Below are 20,289 nucleotides of genomic sequence, written 5' to 3' on the forward strand. Positions count from 1 at the left end.
GCTTCAATACACGTACCTTTGCTGATAAAGAAATAGACTATGTTGTGGATTAAAATTGCTTGCTTTCCTACACTTCCTCTATACCTTGCCACCCATCAACCTTTAGTACATCTTTGGTTTCTGACTTCCGTAACATTCTTAACCCTTTTTCCCAACAGTCTCTTTCTGTTTTCACACATGCGAAATTGCATAAAGCTATTTTAATAGTATATTGCTCATACTGTTGCATTAGTACATGTTGTTTACTTAAGTGTTTATGCTATTACAAAAGAACTATTCGTAGCAGACTTTCAGAATTGCATTATTCCATACACTTAAGCTTCATCTAGCCAACAGTTGGGGGACAATAAATCACATACTTATACAGATATACATCATACAAGGAGTCTGGTTTTAATCAGAGAAACTTATCATATTTAATCATTCATCTGCTAAGTTACAAGAGGCCATCTCAGAAAAGTAATTATTGCCATCACTTCCTCTAGGGGGCACTGAAATCCTAATGAACAGTTATGCCCTAACAAAACCCAACATAAACTTAAGAAATAGAACTTAATCCTCTACCTGTGCATGATGCAAAACTGTACTGAATAATTTTAGAAAAGTGGCACATTTTGCCCATGTCAAAACAAACCAGTTCTTATGCAAGGTTATCCACCTGTAACTTTTCATGAAAAAGATGATAAGGTAAGCCAAGAAATTGATAAAGGAAAGCAACAAAGAATATGGGAACAAGCTGTCAAGATGCATTAAAACAGGGTGCAAGGGTACCTTAAAAAATTAAATGGAAAAGATCAACAAGTTCCAAATTGGGCCCCTTACTGACACACAAAAGATTGTGCAGATGCTGGAAATCTTGAACAACATACACAAAATGCTGCAGGAATTCAGCAGGTCAGCAGCAGCTATGGAACGAAATAAACATTTAATGTTTCTAGAAGAGGATGAGGAGGAGTACAAACTGACAGGTGATAGGTGAGACCAGGTGAGAGGTTAAGGTAAGTGGCTGTGAACCAAAGGGACAAAATAAAGTAGGGACAAACACAAGTTCAATGGAGTCAAAGTATGCAGACACGAGTTCACCTACCTTCCCACTCACCTGGGAGAAGCCTACAGTTTAGTGAGCCATAAAGCAAAACTCATTCATGGAATTCATTCAAATCAGAGAATGACAGATTTCTGGATATTAAATTAAACAAGGGATAAAGAGGCAAGAGGAAAATAGCATTGAAGGAAAAGTCCAAATACAATCGATAAATGGTGGAGCATGCTAGACAGGTCATATGGACTCGTCCTTATCCATGCTTTTATCTTCCTATGATTTATAGCATTCTCTTGCATTTCAGATTTCCAGCAACAGCTGTGTTCTATGTTTCATATTGCCCTCTACAATCTTCTTCATCTGCCATTGAAAAAACATTCACTGCTCCAGAAAAAACAACTAAATTATTAAACGGTCACATTTTAATGGCTGCAACAATATTGGTGCCAGGTTGACAAAAGAGGTCTCCAACATGGTCTATTACTGATCTTCTGCAACTTAAAACACTTGTTTCCTAACTTGTCAAGTTCTGATGAAAAAAAATCAATCCATCAATCTACAGTATTGATAACTTTGCTCTCCTGACACTGCCCAAACTACAAAGTTTACCAAGTATTTCCTGTTTCTAATGTAAAGATTTATTGCTTTTCCATCAGTTCACACTGGATTGGAAACAGTGACAGATTTTTTTTTAAATTGCTGAGGAATCATTATATTATCAGACTTGCTGCCTGATAATAATTCAACAGATGCCATTTTAAGGAAGACACACCCTGCATTTACAGTTGGCATTAATATCCATATAGCTGCAACACAATAATGAGATGCGCAAAGCTGAACATACAAATGGCTAATGAGTTATTTAGAAGCAGCAATCATCAGGTAAAAGAGTGGAGCACAACTGGGTTATAGAAGAAATAAGAGGATGTTATGGTACACAAGACCATAAGATATAGGAGCAAAATGAGGCCATTCAGCCTATCGAGCCCACTCCGCCATTTCATCACGGCCGATCCCGGATCCCATTCAATCCCATGCAACTGCCCACACACCATATCCCTTGATGCCCCGATATTTGAATATACCCACGGACTTGATCTCCACTGCAATCTGTGGCAAAGCAATCCATAGAATCACCACTCTTTGGCTAAAAAAATTACTCCTTACTTCCATTCTAAATGGTCACCCTTCAATTTTAAGGCTGTGCCTTCTAGTTCTGGATACCCCCACCAGAGGAAACATCCTCTCCACATCCACCTTATCTAGTCCTTTCAATATTTGGTGGATTTCAATGAAGATCCTCATGCTTTCTTCTAAATTCCAGTGAGTACAGACCCAAAACTGCCCAAGAGCTCTTTAAATGTTAACCTCTTTATTCCCAAAATCATCCTCGTAAACCTCCTCTGAACTCTCTCCGATAGCAATACAGTATCCTTTGTGAGATAAGGGGCCCAAAACTGTTGACAATACATCAAGTGCTATTTTCAAATTCTCTTTGCATTCCACTAAAAAGCTGTATAAAAAATACATTTCATTTCCTTGTCTTTCCTCATCGACATCCATCCACATGAATATATCACCAAGAATAAGCCAACAACATTCAAGAGCTAGGCACAATTTTAAGAATATTGTATTTGCTGGTAATTCATTGTACATGGCAGTTTTGTCAATAGTTCCGCTTTCCTACCACAACAAATTTTGGAGTGTGAGTCCAAAAGCACCACATTAATTCACCACATAAAAACCTCAAAACTTTTCTATGGTCTATTAGCTCTAAGAAATTTGCACAATCAAGCCTGACATAATTTTCACTTAACCTCTGCACATTTAATATATATACACACACTTATTTTCTAACAGAAAGTTGAAGAATGAATGACTATTTTATTGCAGAAAGCCTAAAGAAATAAAAATGGGAGAAGCATACAAACCATGTTTTCTACTCTCAGTTCAAAAGGCATGGGATTATAGACCATCAGCTGAACTTCACATACATCTCCCTGCACCCATTGGAAATCTGTTGGGATGGAACAAAGTTCAATTATCAATGTCAGAAGGACATCACTTTCATTGTAATATGAGTAACCAAATAAAATAAAGATAAAAGTTCATGCAAAAATATTACCACAATAACTAATCAACACTTAAGCAGTACTATTTAAAAATAAAAGCTAAAATTGAATAATTGACTTATCTACGATGCCTCAGATCCAAAACTAATCTTTATCTGGGAATCAAAGGTACATTACAACAATAAAAATACAGCTCAGGTAGGAATGCCAATAAGGGCTATATTGTTGAATTAAAAAGGAAATTAACTATAATAAACAATTCCTGAATTTTTATCAATGCTTAAAATATTAAATTTTACTCTGCTCAAAACCTAAGTTTTCATGCCAATAACTAAGTGATTTTAAAATTGGTTGTCTGACATCTATAAAACTAACATTCCTCCTCCTTCCCCATTTCCAAAATACCAAATCACCTCCCATCCCTCCCAACTCAACCTGCTGCACTTGATACATTAATAATTGCAAACCAAAGTAAAAGAGAATTTAGATAACCAAATAAATTACAAAGATCAAACACACAGACAATCACAATTTTCCTGGTTTGCCTACCAACTTAATTTTCCATCCAAACTCTGATCCAGCCATCTGTGGCCTCTGTGCAGAGCCCAATTCAAGTGTGAGAAAGAGAATCTTGCCTTCCATACAGGTACATTATAGGCTTCTGGGGTCAATATCAAATTCTGTATCTTCTAGCAACTTGCTGTTCCTGCACCATTGCATATGGATAATCTACAGATGGTTGGCTATACATTATCTATTTGTAAAAGGTAACTGATTCTTTTTCTATCCACAATGATGCAACTTGCTGGACAACTTCAGTCATGCTTTCATGATCCCTTTGTTTGCCCTCCTCTTGTACACCATCAATAACCTATCAAATAGATGGTTAATGGCAAAACTACCCTCTGGAATAAATGTTGCCCTTTCTCACCATTTCTGTAACTGAACATCTCAGCATTTCACCATCTCACCATTTCTGTAACTGAACATTTTTTTCTCAACTTTTCCAGTTGTGCCAAAAGATTCAGAAGGTTAGGCAAAACAATGGAGTTATATAAAAAAAGATACATACTGTAAATTCAGCAACCAACTTCCCTACCACTTTAGCTGATACTTCCCACCAGTGAGAAAGAAGATATTTTGGGGGGAAAAAAGGCAGCAGAGAAAACAAACTTCTAATTTGCATATACATGACATTAAAAATTCTTGCTGCTGCTTCTGGTATTCTATTTGTACTTTATGCAGCATAGGGTGTCATGTGTGCTCCATTAAATTTGTTGACTTGAAATCAAACTGTCTCCACCAGTAAAACAGTTAATTCCCTCACACACCAATAGATCGATTTCCATTTGTCACTTTCATGCCCAATGTCATTGCATCAGTTCTTTGATTCTTTACTGTAACTTAAAATTTTTCTCAAGATCAACCACCTGGACAATTGTGCTACAATACACCAAATTCTGACCACAAGACCCTACAAAGGACTATGAGGACTACCAAGAGGATCATTGGGGTGTCTCTTCCACCTATCCAAGATACTTACCAGAAGCGTTGCGTACGTAGTGCCCTTAGAACATAGAAATCTACAGCACATTACAGGCCCTTAGGCCCACAATATTCTGCCAACGCAACCTAATTTAAAAACTGCCTAGAAATTTCCCAGCACATAGCCCTCTTTTTTTCTAAGCTCCATGTACCTATCCAAGAGGCTCTTAAAAGATCCTATTGTATCTGCTTCCACCACTGCCCCAGCAGTACATTCCACACACCCACCTCTCTCTGTGTGAAAAACATACTCGTGACATCCCCTCTGTACCCATTTCCAAGCTATGCCCTCTCTTGCTAGCCATTTGAGCCCTGGGAAAAAGCCTTGGGCAATCTACATGATCAACACCACTCCACCTTATACACCTCTATCAGGTCACCTCTCATCCTCTGTCACTCCAGGGAGAAAAGACCAAGTTCACTCAACCTATTCTCCTAAGTTATGCCCTCCAATCCAGGCAACATCCTTGTAAATCTCCTATAGTATCCACATCCTTCCTGTAGTGAGGTGTCCTTAGCATTGTCAAGGATCCCTCCCATCTATCCCACATTCCCCAGGACCACTTACCTTCAGGCAGTAGGTACTGAAGTATTAGCACAAGGACTGCTAGGATGAGAAACAGCTTCTTCCGTTAGGCCATGAGTCTACTGAAATCCCTGCCACTACCCAGGCTTCATCAAGCATGAAGTGCCAATAGCACTATACTGTTTACTTTTTAAACTTGTGTCATAAACACATCTTATGCTAAATGTCAATCTTCTACAATGTATTTTGTTATTTGTGGTAATATTACTTAATGTGTTGGGTGCGAGTTACGTGTGTGCAGCTTGGTTCAGAGGAACATTGTTTTGTTTGGCAGTAACAATCATATGGTTGAATGACAGAAAACTTGAACTTGACAATCTTTTATTTTGTTACCTACATTCAAGTCCAATTTAATAATATGTAGTGCACAAAAAGGGACTACTGGAGAGTTTGGTAGAACCCTACTGCATCCAACCTTGCATGCTTACTTTGACCATTATCCTTTGCTCTCACACATTCAGCCAACTTTTACTTCTACATGCCACTTCCACGTGGATTACGAGGAATTTTATGTTCCAGCCAAATTTGCTACATAGGACTTTGTAGCTATCCAAATATAAACAAATTTCAACTCGACATTTGACAAAGTCCTTGTACTACTTAGCAATTTATGCACCTCAATTTTTAAACTTAAGTTTATTTAATTTTAGTCAACTGCCATGACAAGGTGGTGTATGGGGTGTCTAGGGAGGGGTAGCACCTCTGATCGGGGGGCCTGCCGTTCCCTTCTCAGGGCAGCTCGTCCACCTTTGGTCCCCACCTGGCGCTCAGCTCTCACCAGTGGCTCCAAGTAGCTGTAACACGCGCAGCAGCCACACCCCGGTAAAGCTTCTCGGCAGACGGGCCCAACCAGGTGAGGGTAGCCAACGGGCTTTTGACCCTCGGTGAGGTAGGGGATCTGCCTAGCCCAGCGTGTGAAGTCTGGCCCTGGCAGATTGAGTGGAGTAAACCGATTAATGGTCCAACGGTCAAGAAGGCAGGCCAGCAGGCATTTGTGGAGCGCTAAGAGTACGGCAAGGCACTTAGACGTCCTGGTCATCCACTGCAAGAGGTGGTGATGTCTTTAAACTCACCCGGCAGAAGGCAAAGACAAACCACTGCTATAACCTGCCAAGTATATGATTTCCCAATATGTCAGAGCGGCATGGAGGGAAATCCAGATGCAACCTAACGAACAAAAAGCCATGACAAGATAACCCAATCCTCTCAATTAAAAGTTATTGTATTTCTCATTTCTCTATGGTTACAATGGCAGTCAGAGCTTGGTTTTCCCTCAAAAAAATTCAGATACTCGACATCAGATCTATTATGTATAGTTTGGTCCTCTACAACAACTGGGTTTATCAAAGTCACCATAATAGTTATAACCTGATATGCCTTTACCTATTTTTTTGCTTCTTTCTTCACCTCGATGGTGTGCCATAATTGGTGAATAAATAAAAGGGCTCTTTGAGGATATATTCTGACCAAATGTGTTTCTTATTTTCAATGGACGGAGATTTGGTGGAAGATTCAAGAGCTTTACAGACCTATATTAGAACAGGAGAAAAAGTTACAAACTTATGGCTTACTTTAAAAACAGATTGTGGAAACCATTTCTTCCCCAAAAAAAAGGAATTAAGAATAACCACAAGAGTTCCTAGATAGCTTTACATTCCTCAAACAGTTCAGAAAACAGCTTAATAGAAAAGTTCATGTTTATTACCTGAATTGTAAAGCATCATTCATCTTAATTTTGAGGGACAAGCATGCTGTTTAGTTGTCCTTTAATATTTTGATAAGCTCAGTACTGTCAGTGATTTAATTTGACACATTCATGTTTCTAACCTAATTGCTGCTTGAAATGGCTCACATAATTAACCCAAAATATAGATGAATAATTGAAACCATTTCTCATTAAGCCTCAAGTGCATGGAAACAACATCTGAGAGTTCATTTACAGGTCACACATTATCCCAATTTGCAAATATATATTTTTTCTATGAAATCCTGAAACTTCTTACCCAGCAGTATTGTGGAAATACCTTTATTATATTATCTGCTGAACATAACCTTATCAAAGGCAAGTAGGGATGGGCAAATAATAGCCCAATACTAAAATAATTAATAGATCTGTATCCTTCTATAGTTTGCCAATTGCATTATTATTAAAGTTTGCTCAATTATACACACAGTGGCCTCCTATACTTAATAATGTGGCCACTGTGTATGATTGTGGTCTTTGGCTCCTGTAGCCCATCTCTTCAAAATTCAATATTTGTCACATTCAGAGATGCTCCTCTGCACACCACTGTTGTAACATGTGGTTATCTGAGTTACTGTCACATTCCTGTCAGCGTGAACCAGTCTGACATTTCTCCTCTGACCTCTCTCATTAACAAGGCATTTTTGTCAATAGACCTACTACTCATTGGATGTTTTTTTTCTGTTTCTTGCATCATTTTCTGTAAACTCTAGACACTGTTGTGTGTGAAAATCCCAGGAGATCAGCAGATTCTGAGATACTCAAACCACCCCATCTGGCACCAACAAACATTCCACAGTCAAAGTTCCTCATTCTCATGTTTGGTCTGAACAACTGAACCTCTTCACCATATCTGCATGCTTTTATGCATTGGGATGCTGCCACATGATTGGCTAATTAGATACTTCATTAACAAGCAGGTGTATTGTTGCACCTAATAAAGTGGCCACTGAGGTAAATATTCTCAATTTAGCAGATGTAAATGTAGAGTGGCTACTTGCTTAAGTTTTCTGTTTGCATATATCAAGTACAGACAAACAATGATTAAGGCAGTTCAGAAACAGAAATTCACCATTACAGAATTCACAAATCACTGCACAAAAATTGGAAGTGTTAAATAAAATTAATTCTTATAGAATTTATGTGAGGGAGGAAGGAATATATAAACATGAAGTGCAAAATGTCACTGAGTACAAAGGGGCAATAAGACTTGTGATATTTGAGTTGAGTCACAGCTGAAACTCTCTCTTTGCCAGGACACCTCAGAGTGCAGCACTCCTCCTTTGTGAGGCACTTTCTCAGAAGGAATATGACATATTGCTCATTAGAGTTTGGCCTCATTGTGGCAATGGGAAGCTGAATTGAAATGGGTAGCCACTAGGAAACCCCACCCTTTGGAGGAGCAATACCTGTATTCCGTTTGCGTAGTCTCCAACCTAATGGCATGAACATCAATTTCTCTATCTTATGGTAATTTCTCCCCTTTCCCTTTTCCCTTTTTCCATTCTGGTCCCCTCTCACCCCTTCTCACCTCCATCTGGTGCACGTTCTTGCCTCTCTTCTATAGTCTACTGTCTCCTCCTATCAGACTTCTTTAGCCCTCTTCTACTTCCACCTATCAACTCCCAGACTCTTCATACCTCCTTCCCCCATCCACTCTTCTTCTGCCCCACAGGGTTTCTCCTAGCACCTACCAGCTTGTATTCCTTTCCCTCTCCCACCTTCTTATTCTGGCTTCTTCCCCCTGCCAGTCTAGTTCTGAAAGGTCTAGTCCTGAAACACTGACAGCTTATTCCCCTCCAAAGATGCTGCCTCACTTGCAGAGTTCCTCCAGTACTTTGTGTGTCACTCATGATTTACAGCATGTTTATAATCTTGACACTACAAACCATGCTTACCTGACTATAGGAAGCTTAGTGAAGGGGACTGGAGGCAATTTCACATCATCAGGAAGTGTTACATTCTCCATAGTACCAGGGCATTTTGCTGTGTAGCTCTCTAAACTCTGAGAAACTTCCTTCTTCTCTACAAAACAGCACCACAAATAGAATTTCATCACTTGACTATTTACCTAACAAAAATACAAATTATGAAATCTTTGATTTATTACCTAACTCAATAAATAAATTGAGTTACAAAGCATCTGTAAACTCAAGTGAAGTAACTCATTGTCAATTACATTAAACTGTCCACCAGCAAACTTGTTTGCAAAAACTATGGTATTATACACTCAAAATAAATCATTCTTGCAATTACAATACTGTGGTCCACAGCAAAAACCACAGACTGCAAAGAGGCTGCCAGTGCCAATAAACATGAAAGCAAAATATATTCAGAATATAAAGCTCATATCTCGCTTGGAAAGAAAAACAAAAATGTATCTCATCAGTGACCCTTGGTTAGAACTGGGAGGCAGAGAAAATCAGGCTAGTTAAGACTTTAGAGAAGATGGGAGCAAAGATGAACAGGATAAGGAAAGGCCAGGTTGCTGTGGGGAAGTTGAGCCAATGGGTTAAATCCAGCAACTACAAAATGATAATATATATACACAACATGCTGTAATATGTTGGGGTATACACAGTTCAGTAGGTTAGATTGTGCTAATTGCATGGAAAGAAAATTATTACAGATGCAAGATTTTGACATAGAAAGAAAAAATAAGTTTCTGAAATAGTACAGCACCCTTCTATATATATGCCCTTGATGGTGGGTAGGCTGGTACTGGTGATGTGTTGGGAAGTTTTAACTACCCACTGTAGAACCATCCTGCCCGCCACAGTGCAGCTTCCTTACCATGCAGTGATGCAACATGTTAGAATGCACTCTACTATGCATCTGTAGAATGGCATGAGTATAGATGTGTATTGTCCTGTTCTTTTCAGCCTTCTCAGAAAGTGAGCATTCCCAAGAGGAAATGTTAAATTGGAACTAGACAATAAACTGGCCAATTTCTGCATAAACTACCAGGTTAAAAGGCAGCATCAACAAGAACTAAAGGGAGCAACAACGAGAAAGGCAGAAATGACAAACCAATAGATAAACCCTGAGAATGATCTTCAAATAGTCTAATAGGCAGAATAACATTTACAAGATTTTGCAAGCTCTATATATTAAAAAAAAGCAGAGAATACAGGGAAATGAGCAAACAAACTACAGCATTATGGAGCAAAGGGTCATTTCACACCTACCATTAAAGTGGTGAAATCACTATATTTAAGTGTCAATTACACAAGTGGTTGACATGCAAAGTGTAAAGGCATACAAACCTAATGCAGACAAATAGGATGAGCGTAGTTAGGCAAAAAGGGCCAACAGAGCCCACTTCTGCCCTGTACAATTGCATGACTCAATATGATCGTTTAATCCTCTTCCATTCTTCAATGTGCTTAAAAAGTCAGGCCCATAGCCCAACTCAGTCATAAATTAATTCTTCCATAATCTCTCCAAAATATGGAGTTCACTCCTACAGTCATTCTGGATGCTTACAACCTGAAGGCCCTCAAAACTAACTTGGCATCACCTAACTACATTCAATATTGTGGTCAGTTGTGTCCAAGTTATTAATATTTAATAATGGTCTCATTACAGGCTCATTTTTAATCAAAAAGGAATTTCTAAAATGCAAAAAAAATTCTGATCATTCAACAGCTATTTTTATTCTTAGTTTTGTAACTCAAGAACAGCAGTATACGTGTAAGATTTTCCAGTACTCAATGAATTATTCACACAAGGCTAACATGAATAATATCCCACTGCAATTAAATCCCTAATGCATATTTACATATGAGGTAGCAATGATCAAATACTTGCAAATCTGCATGCACAAATTCTCAGCTAAAATGTGAAATGCATAATGATTTATGAAAATTTAAAAGCTCCAAGGCCTGCAATTCAGGTTCTCATAAATCAGAAAATAAACCAAATTTCTATGTTTAATTCATTGTACCTCAAAACTCTTTCATCAAAGTATAGCCTATTTCACAGAATTTATGAGCAAAGTTAAGCATTAAAACAGCCAAACGAGAAGAAAGCCACAGCAGTGCATTTGCAACCGAATTTTCCAACACTATTTCACCTGGACACCAGTTCACAATTAAACACTACAGAAACCTACTACCATACTCTACCTTGATCTGAAAGGAAATCCAGCATGGTTTGAAGAAGAAAAGACAGGTGACGAACTGCAAGAGCTGGATTTCCCATTCGCCTTGAAGCATAAACAAGTTCATGCAGCAAACGCATTTGTACTGCTGGCCAACCTTTGTGAGCTCCTGCAACATTAATTCAGAATTAAAAGTCAAGATGAATTATCATTCCAGAACATGAAAACCAATGAATACAGCCAAATGAAACAACGTTCCTCTGGGGTCAAAGTGCAAAGCACAATACCAATAGTCATACACAGCACAAAGCACATTATGGCACATAAAAGATAGCAGTAAACATATAGCCACACAAAAATTCATGATTGCTCACAAATCATTGTACAAAGATATGTCAGTGAACTTCAATTCAAAATTGAAAGTCATGATTTTACACACACTGTGCGTAGCTCAAATGCAATCTATACAATTCGCCAATAACACCACTATTTTGTCTGAATCACAGATGGCAGCCAGCTGGCATATAGGAGCAAGATAGATCAGCTGGTTGAGTGGTGTCACAAGAAAAACCTCATACTCGAAGTCAGCAATACCAAGAAATTTATTGTGGATTTTAGGAAAGGGAAGTCGTGAGAATACTGTTGTCATTGAGGAGTCAGTGATGGAAAGGGTGAACAGTTTCAAGTTTTTGGGTGTCGATATCTCAGGGGATCCATCCTGGGCCCCCGCACATTGATGCAGTCATGAAGCATGAGAAGTCATGTCTCTACTTTGTCAGGAGTTTGAAGAGATTTGGTGTATCAAAGACTCTTGCAAATTTCCAGAGGTGTGGTGGAGCGCATTCTGACTGGTTGCATCACAGCCTGGTATGGAGGCTCCAATATCCAGGATCAAAAGTTACAGAAGGCTGCAGACTCAGCCAACTATATCACATGCACAAACATCCCCAATATCAGGGTCTTAAAAAGGTGCCTCAAGGAAGCAACATCCAACGATAGGGACCCTCACCATCTGGGAATGCCCTCTTCTCATTGTCATCGTGATATGGTGGTACAGAAGCTTGCAGACCCACACAATATTTTTACAAACAGCTTCTTCCTCTCTACCATCAGATTTCTAAACAGTCCACATACACTACCTTCTTATTTGCCTATAGCACAATTTATTTTTGTAATTTATAGTTATGTCTTATCCTGTACTTTCACTACAAATTTCATGTCAGTGATTGTGTTGCCTTTAAGGCATTTGTTTAGTTTATTATATTTTCACTTTAGTAATTCGTTTGTTATCGTTTTCTAGTTAAAGTTAAGGTTGTTTAAAGTAAATTCGTTGTCTGTGATATATCGCGGCATGCGATGATGTCACACCCGGTTTCACTCCGTCCTGTGGGAAAATACTGGTTTGGAGAAAGGGGAAGGAGGGGGCTTATGTGTGTGCAGGATCAGCGCGAGAAAAGTTTTCTTTCTACGCACTAGAAACATTAGAGAAGCAACGCCGTAAGTTCATGAGATAATCGATATGTTGAATTAAAAATGTTAACGCTGATTCTGTTAAAAGTAATGACGGTTGATAAAGTTTATGGTTTTTGTTATTTAAAGAGTTGCGGATAGTTTGTGTTGAAGTGTATTTAAAGCCAGTCGATGGCGTAGGTAGATTCTGACTGTATGTTGCACTTTAATGTAATATAGTTGTAATTTTACTTTTGCAAGTATTTATGATGTAAATGTGATGTCAAGAAGGAAACAAATACTGTATATATTTTGTATTGTTTTATCAACAGTTTTCACCATACGTTGGTGTGGAAGAGTGAACAGTAAATGGTTAATCTTACTGGGACCGCCTCATTGACTGGTTTATGCTTGGTGTTTAGTTCAGAGTTCTTTTACACCTGTGCGAGAACACTTCAGTGATAATAAACCTGATTCTGAAATGAATTAAGTCCAATAAAATATTATGAAGTTAAGAATCCTGGTATGCACCAACAATAATTATAAGCAGCAGCAGCTCAAAGAATGACAAACTAAAGCTGAATTTTTGGACCGTGATGTGATTCAAGTTTATTCTTAAGCTAGAACATAAAAGCGCCACAATGTAACTAATCAATTAAATGCTGGAGAAAAATCAAAATTAATTTGAGCCTGGAAGAATTATTTAAAACTGAATATTTTGTTGCTTGTGCTAATAATAAGTTAGTCTAATAATGTAGCCCCAGGTAATGTAAATTAACTCGAGTATCATTCAAATTCTGGAAACATATCTGGCCATCAGAACGTCAGTTCCATTCTATTCAATATACTGTATTATTCTTACCAATTTATATTTCCCTGTTCTGACTGCAGCATTAATAAAAGTACATTAATTAATACTGGCTTATACTGACATTTCTGATCATAATACAGGTTGACCACCAATTTTCCTGAAAGTAATGGTTCAGCACACTTTTAATTCAGATGAAATTATGAGGCCAAGTGTCACTCAGTTTTCATGAAACATCTGTTCGATGAGATGACTGCTGGCAATTCTGTACAGACACTTGTTAAAGAATTATTCTTTGGTTCATTGCTTGTGGGTGGGAGAAGGTAGAACATTTAACACTGAAGAATGGCTGGTGTAAGTTGTGACCTGCCTTAATGTTTGATAATATGCCTAAAGTAAAGCTTGATGATGATTTTACAGGATTTTGTGTATCAGCGAAAGCAGTAGTTTATGATTTGCTTGCATATGCAATAAGTATTACAGGACCTGCTTTCAAAGATACAGCAAGTAGTCTTAATGAAGAAAATCCATGTGAGTGGATAACTGTCGATAACAAAACACCTGCTCATCACTTACAGACTCAGAAATTATAGACAGTGTTCTGAATGTTGATAAAAACACTAAGTAATGAAGATAGCAGCGATGATGAAACTGAGAGATTTACTATTGACAAGTTAATTGAGTTGTTGGGTGATTTAATCAAAGGGATAGAGAAACATACCTTCATGACAGAACATGAGTTAATTAATTTTATTTGATGCAAGAAAAATTACACAGCGAGAGATCAAAACACATGAAAATGTTACCTGGATGAAATGTTTAAAAAGATAATAGACAAGCAACATTCTTTGTAAGCACAGTAATTAACAAGTTTGCATTCAATTTTTGTTTAATTAAGAATCTTTTTTAAGCTTTTACAGTTTATTTCTGCCATTAATATTGTGTGACCTCTTTTAATCTGGCAAAGATCAGAAACCAAGGGTGCCAGAGAGTCAGTGGTCAACTTTAGTATGCATTTCACTTCAATCACTGGAATTTAAAAAAACAAAATCAGATTAGTTTGATCCTCATTTTTTGTTCATCATTTCTACAGCTGATTGGTGTCTATTGTACACGACATACACTACATCGAACCCAAGCTTCAAAATGGAAAATATAATTTTCCATCTTGGATAACTTTGCAACAGCTTTAAAAGTGTCAGCATATTGTTAAACAGCTTTATTTTTATAACTTGTGTACAAGGTTGCTTATTAGTGAAATACACTAAGGTTTCACTGATAATGTAATGGTTTCTCTGCAGCAGCGATGTTTGGTTTGTGACTAGAGATAACAGGGGTTTGGAAGGCTGTTGTTCTTTCTTGTAAGTCTGGAAGAGAGATTTTCACGGTCTTTTGCCAGGGAGAGATGAGGAGAGAAGACACGAATGGAGGGAGTTGGAGACCGCCGGACTGAGTGGACTTGGAGTGAGGGTCCGAAGGGCAGCGACGATTGGAGGAGGTCGATGGTGGACTTATCAGTGAGCTCCAACATTGCACAATAGACTGTTTCATAAGAATGGGCCCTTTTTCTTTTTTTCATTTTCTAAACCATATTGTCAAAGTAAGAATTATAAAGCTTAATCATTTAATTCCATATTGTGCACTTTGTTATTTCAGGGTACTGATTTGTAACAGGGGACACATTGCGCAACATCCACCCAAACGAGATTTCTTAAGTTTGGCTGGGCTGGAGGCTATCACCCCCTATATTTAGCCACTAGCCCAAGTGAGAGTTACATTAGGAAATACAGAGACACAAAATAAAAGTATATTCGGCATGAAATATATGATGGTAGAATATAGCATTAATGGTCAGATTCTTAGCAATGTGGAGGTTCAGAGGGATCTTAGAGTCCGAGTCCATAGGACACTCAAAGCTGCTACACAGGTTGACTTGTAGTTAAAAAGGCATACAGTGCATTGGCCTTCATCAACTGTGGGATTGAGTTTAAGAGGTAATGTTGCAGCTATATAGACCCTGGTCAGACCCCACTTCCTCACTACAGGAAGGACGTGGAAACCATAGAAAGGGTGCAGAGGAGATTTACAAGGAAGTTGCCTGGATTGGGGAACATGTCTTATGAGAATAGATTGAGTGAACCTATTCTCCTTTTTCTCCTTGAAGCGACGGAGGTTTAGAGATGGCCTGATAGAGGTGTTCAAGATCATGAGAAGCATTGATCGTGTGGATAGTCAGAGGCTTTTTCCCAGGGCTGAAGTGGCTAGCACGAGAGGGCATAGTTTTAAGGTGCTTGGAAATAGGTACAGAGGAGATGTCAGGGATAAGTTTTTTTTAAATATATAAACACAGAGTGGTGAGTACATGGAATGGGCTGCTGGTGGCGGCAGAAACAATAGGGTCTTTTAAGAGACTCCTGGACAGGTACATGAAGTTTAGAAAAATAGAGGACTGTGGGTAAGCCTAGGTAGTTCTAAGGTAAGGACACATGTTTGGCACAAAGGGCCTGTATTGTGGTGTAGGTTTTCTATGTCTCTATGAAATCCTGTAGGCAACAAAAACCATAGCTTAAAAAGCCTTGTAGTAGTTTCTGATGGCAAAAAAAAAAACAACACCCCAGGAAAATGTAAAAATCCAAGACCATGGTTTGGCTTTTATCTATGATGGAACAGGGGCAAAAAAAAAAAAAACACTGACCTCCTGACACATGAATTAATCTCCAATCTCAACTGTCTCTCAGGCTTCTCTTTGGTGTGCTAACATTTAAAGATATTTGTTGCTAATATGCTGTGACTACAGAACTCCAAAGATTCATAAATTATTTGTAAAAAAAAATATTGCTCACATTTCAGTTCTTATTTGGAGTTGCATGTGTATCCCCTCTAAATCCTTCAGAGTCTTCCCCAAGCAGAAGCCCTGGATGAACCTTGAGATTCCAAACTGGAATCAACAAGGGGTGCTTGATAGTTGTGGCAAGTTTTGAATACCATAACCTCCCACAAAGTTAATCCAAGCAACATGGGAGATGACAGCAGGGCTTTCAATTCCAGATGAGTTCAATGCCCATGCTTGATTTCACCGTAGAACATGGAGGAACTATCATGAACCCCCACATCTCCTGATGACCCTTTGATTTCAGTATCTGATGCTGACATACAGGCTGCCTTCAGGAGAATGAATCTAAGAAAAAGCATCTGGACTGGATGGGGTACCTGAACATGTACTAAAAATCTGGCTTGAACAACTGGTTGGTGTGTTCACTTATATATTTAAACTCTTGCTTCAGCAGTGTATACTTTAAGCAGGCTTCAATTATACCAGTACCAAAGAACAGCATGGTGACCTGCCTTGATGACTATCGCCAGTTTCACTTATATCCACAATGATGAATTGTTTTGAGAGGCTGGTGATGATATAGCCCCTGCTTGAGAAGCTACTTGGCTCTGCTCCAATTTGTCTACATAGGTCCACAGCAGGTATCATCTCATTAGCTCTTCACACAACCCTGGAACACTTGGACAGCAAAGATACATACATCCAGATGTTCTTATTGATTACAGCTTGACATTTAACACCATTGTTCCCTCAAAACTAATCAGTAAACTCCAAGACCTGGCCTCAATATGCTCTTGTGCAATTGGATCCCGGAATTCCTCATTTCTAGACCCCAGTCAGGTCAGCTTGTCAACAATATCACTTTCATGATCTCCATCAGAATGGGTGCACCACAGGGATGTGTGCTTAGCCGCTTGCTCTACTCACTTTACATGTATGACTATGTGACTAAGCACAGCTCCAATGTAATATTCAAGATTGCTAATGATACCACTGTTCTGGGCCATATCAAAGGTGGCAAATGAATCAGCATACAGGAGAGAGATTGGAAATTTGACTGAGTAGTGTCATATAGCAACTTCTCAATGTCAGCAAGACCAAGGAACTGATTATAGACCAGGACAGAGAAACCAGAGGACCATGAGCAAGTCCTCATTGAAGGATCAGAGTTGAAGAGGGTTAACAATTTTAAACTCCTGGGTGTAACTATTTGAGAGGACATGGCCTACAGTCAGCACACAATTGCAATTGTGATGCAAGCACGGCAGCACCCCTACTTCCGCAGTAGTCTGCGGAGATTCGGCGTGACATCAAAAACTTAGACAAACTTCTGTAGATGTGTGGTGGAGAGGGTATTGACTAACTAAATCACAGCCTGGGGTGAAAACACTTGTGTGTTTTCAAGCCTTTTAATGTAAAGTTCTCCAGAAAGTATTGGATTCAGCCCAGTGTATCACAGGGAAATCCCTCTCAGTCATTGTTTCATGTAGATCTACTCAATGTCATAGGAAAGCAGCATCCATAATCAGATAACCCCACCACCTAGACCATGCCCTTTTCTCACTACTGCCATAAAGGAGAAGGTACAAGAGTCTCAGAACTCACACCACCAGATTCCAGAACAGTTACTACTCCACAACCATCAGGTTCTTGAAAGGGGATAACTACACTCAATTGCCCATCGATTGAGATGTTCCCATAACCAATTATCTCACTTTAAGGACTCTTATTTCATGTTCTCACTATTTATTACTATTTATATTTGCATTTATTATTATTTATATTTGTTGTCTTCTGTAATTTACTTGATCGGTTATTGATCCTGTTATAATTACTGTTCTATAGATTTGCTGTGTATTCCCACAGGAAAATGAATCTCAGGGTTTTATGTGTGACGCATGTACTCTGATAATAAAATTTACTTTGAACTTTGAGATAGTGACCCATAGCTCTCATCTCCACTGTATGAGACCTATTAAATTTCTGCTGCATTGTAATTTGGGTTGCGTGTTTATTATGGTAGTTAGTCACATGGGTTGGGGTGCAGAAGAAGCGAAGAGTTTAGTTACATATTCATGCTTTGTCTTTAGTTCAGTTTAGTTTGGGTACAGCTAGGGAGTGGGCCGGGGTGATATCTTTTTGTTGACGGCTTAAATAAGTTTAAGAACGCTTAAGTATATTTAAATATGCTAAGATCATTTCATTATATCACTAATTTTAATGTCATTAGTTTTTAATCCTTTCAAGATGGTTACTTTTACTTGTTTCTTAATATAGGATCAAACTTCCTTTTTTCAACTTTGCAACTTCATTGTGGGTAGCACATCATACAGTAGTGGTCGCCAACCCGTCGATCTTTGAGACTTTCCCAGTAGATCCCAAAAAAAAAAGAAAAATAAATACACAAATACTGTTGAGAGATTGTTTCTGGGTTGCGGGGTTTTAGTTCCTTTCTTTCTGCCCAGTGCGCGTGCGTGTAGCTCCCCCGCACTACACAGTGTAATTCAGTGGTCCCCAACCACCCGGCCGGGAGGAAACGATATGAGTCAGCTGCACCTTTCCTCATTCTCTGTCAGCCCACTGTTGAACTTAAACCCACGCGAGGTCATCAGTCGCCTAACCGCAGTGACACCCTCGCGCCAGGGATCGCTGGTTGGCCTTGCACGGCCAGCAGGAAATGCCGTCGCTACTGGCCTGGAGCGCTGCCTCTAAACCTGTTTAACACACCAAATGTTCATGGGGAACCCAGTGCTAAAATGTTCGCAGACGACCTAATTCGGGCTCAGCACAAGTATCAGAGCATCTACCTCGCTGCGATCTGAGACAAACTTTTCTCAGCCGATAGATCTTACAAGGGGAATGGGCGTGCGCCCTGTTGCACTCCTCGCTCGGTCACTCGTTCAAGCCAGACTGCGACTGCCGCGGCCCCAGCATGGCCCTGACCTTGACCTTGTCCTCTCACCCAACCCACGACCAACCGCTCTTGGCCAAGCCGTCTGGCAGCAGGCAGGCGGGAGGCTGGAGTTTGGGCCAGGAGGCTTTCTGAGGCAATGAAGCCCTCAAAACTGCTTCAGTACTTTGAGTCCAAGCGCCCCGCACTTAAAGACAAATGCGTTGAGTTTTGTGAGCGGAAAAAAACGTGAGCAGCGTGGGTCAGAAGCTAAGTGCCAAGAGCCGCGAAAACTATATTGCAGAATAGACTGGACATAAGAAACCTGCTTTGAGTATCGCTGTATTCCCATCGTTTAACATCCACCCCCACTCCCCCCCCCCCCCCCCCCCCGTCAGCCGGTCCACAGTGCATAAAAGGGTGGGTACCCCTGGTGTTCATACATTGTTTCTACTTCCGGGTTGCAGGTTTTACTTCCAGTCTTTTCGGCCCTGGTGCGCATGTGTGTAACTAATTGATCTGGGGTCTATCTTGCCTTGAACCAAGGCTGAGGTAGGGGATCTTGGGCTTAAAAAGGTTGGTGATCACTATCATAGAGTGTCAAGCCGCTGTGCTTAGCCTCTAAGCAGTTTTGGTTTGTTTTCTAGTAATGGCTACATTATGTCAACAAGATGATAATTATAGCAAAGAAACACCAGTCGAAAGCAAAGGACAGCATCGGATCTGTTGGCAAAACTGGAATCACAACACTAAGATGCTAGGAGCAGCTTGTGGCAGCAGGGAATAACCTTTTGTTGATTCATGTTGTACATTTGTGATTTGAACACAGTTTGGAATGATCAGAGCTGCCCCTATGCTCAAAGGTTCTCTGTTTTGTTCTATTGAAGTGCTGAAATATTCCAGTTGCCAACACTTGAATTGAAACTGTTTGGTCTGGTGGGATCGCAGCTAGAAAGTAATGTGAGTGGAACTAATGTTAATGACATGGAAGTCAGGGCTAAAAGAGTAATTAAACAGAAAGTTTTAGCAAATCGAATAAAAGTTCTCAAAAGGAATACAAGAAAACTGTGAGCAAAATTAAAGATTTAATATCAATTAAAAGTCATTTGTGAGATTCAGAAAAAGCCTCATCTTAGAAACTTGAATAGTCTCCGTTAAGCTATTGCTAAGTAACATTACGTGTTGTCCTTAATTTCTAACCCCGAACAAGATAAACAA

General features: G+C 39.3%; 1 protein-coding gene across 4 annotated transcripts in view; it reads right to left on the minus strand.

Annotated features, from left to right (window-relative positions):
• trappc9 (trafficking protein particle complex subunit 9) overlaps positions 1-20,289 on the minus strand; it is a 535,810-nt gene that overhangs the window by 447,599 nt on the left and 67,922 nt on the right. For all 4 annotated transcript variants that reach the window (XM_073043422.1, XM_073043433.1, XM_073043451.1 and 1 more), the window contains 4 exons: positions 11,117-11,260; positions 8,888-9,014; positions 6,629-6,774; positions 2,974-3,059 (listed from right to left, as the gene is read on the minus strand). In XM_073043422.1, the coding sequence (XP_072899523.1) occupies positions 2,974-3,059; positions 6,629-6,774; positions 8,888-9,014; positions 11,117-11,260 (503 nt within the window). The remainder of the gene's footprint in view (positions 1-2,973; positions 3,060-6,628; positions 6,775-8,887; positions 9,015-11,116; positions 11,261-20,289) is intronic.

The sequence above is a fragment of the Hemitrygon akajei genome, chromosome 1 (assembly GCF_048418815.1).
Source record: "Hemitrygon akajei chromosome 1, sHemAka1.3, whole genome shotgun sequence".
NCBI classification, from domain to species: domain Eukaryota; kingdom Metazoa; phylum Chordata; class Chondrichthyes; order Myliobatiformes; family Dasyatidae; genus Hemitrygon; species Hemitrygon akajei.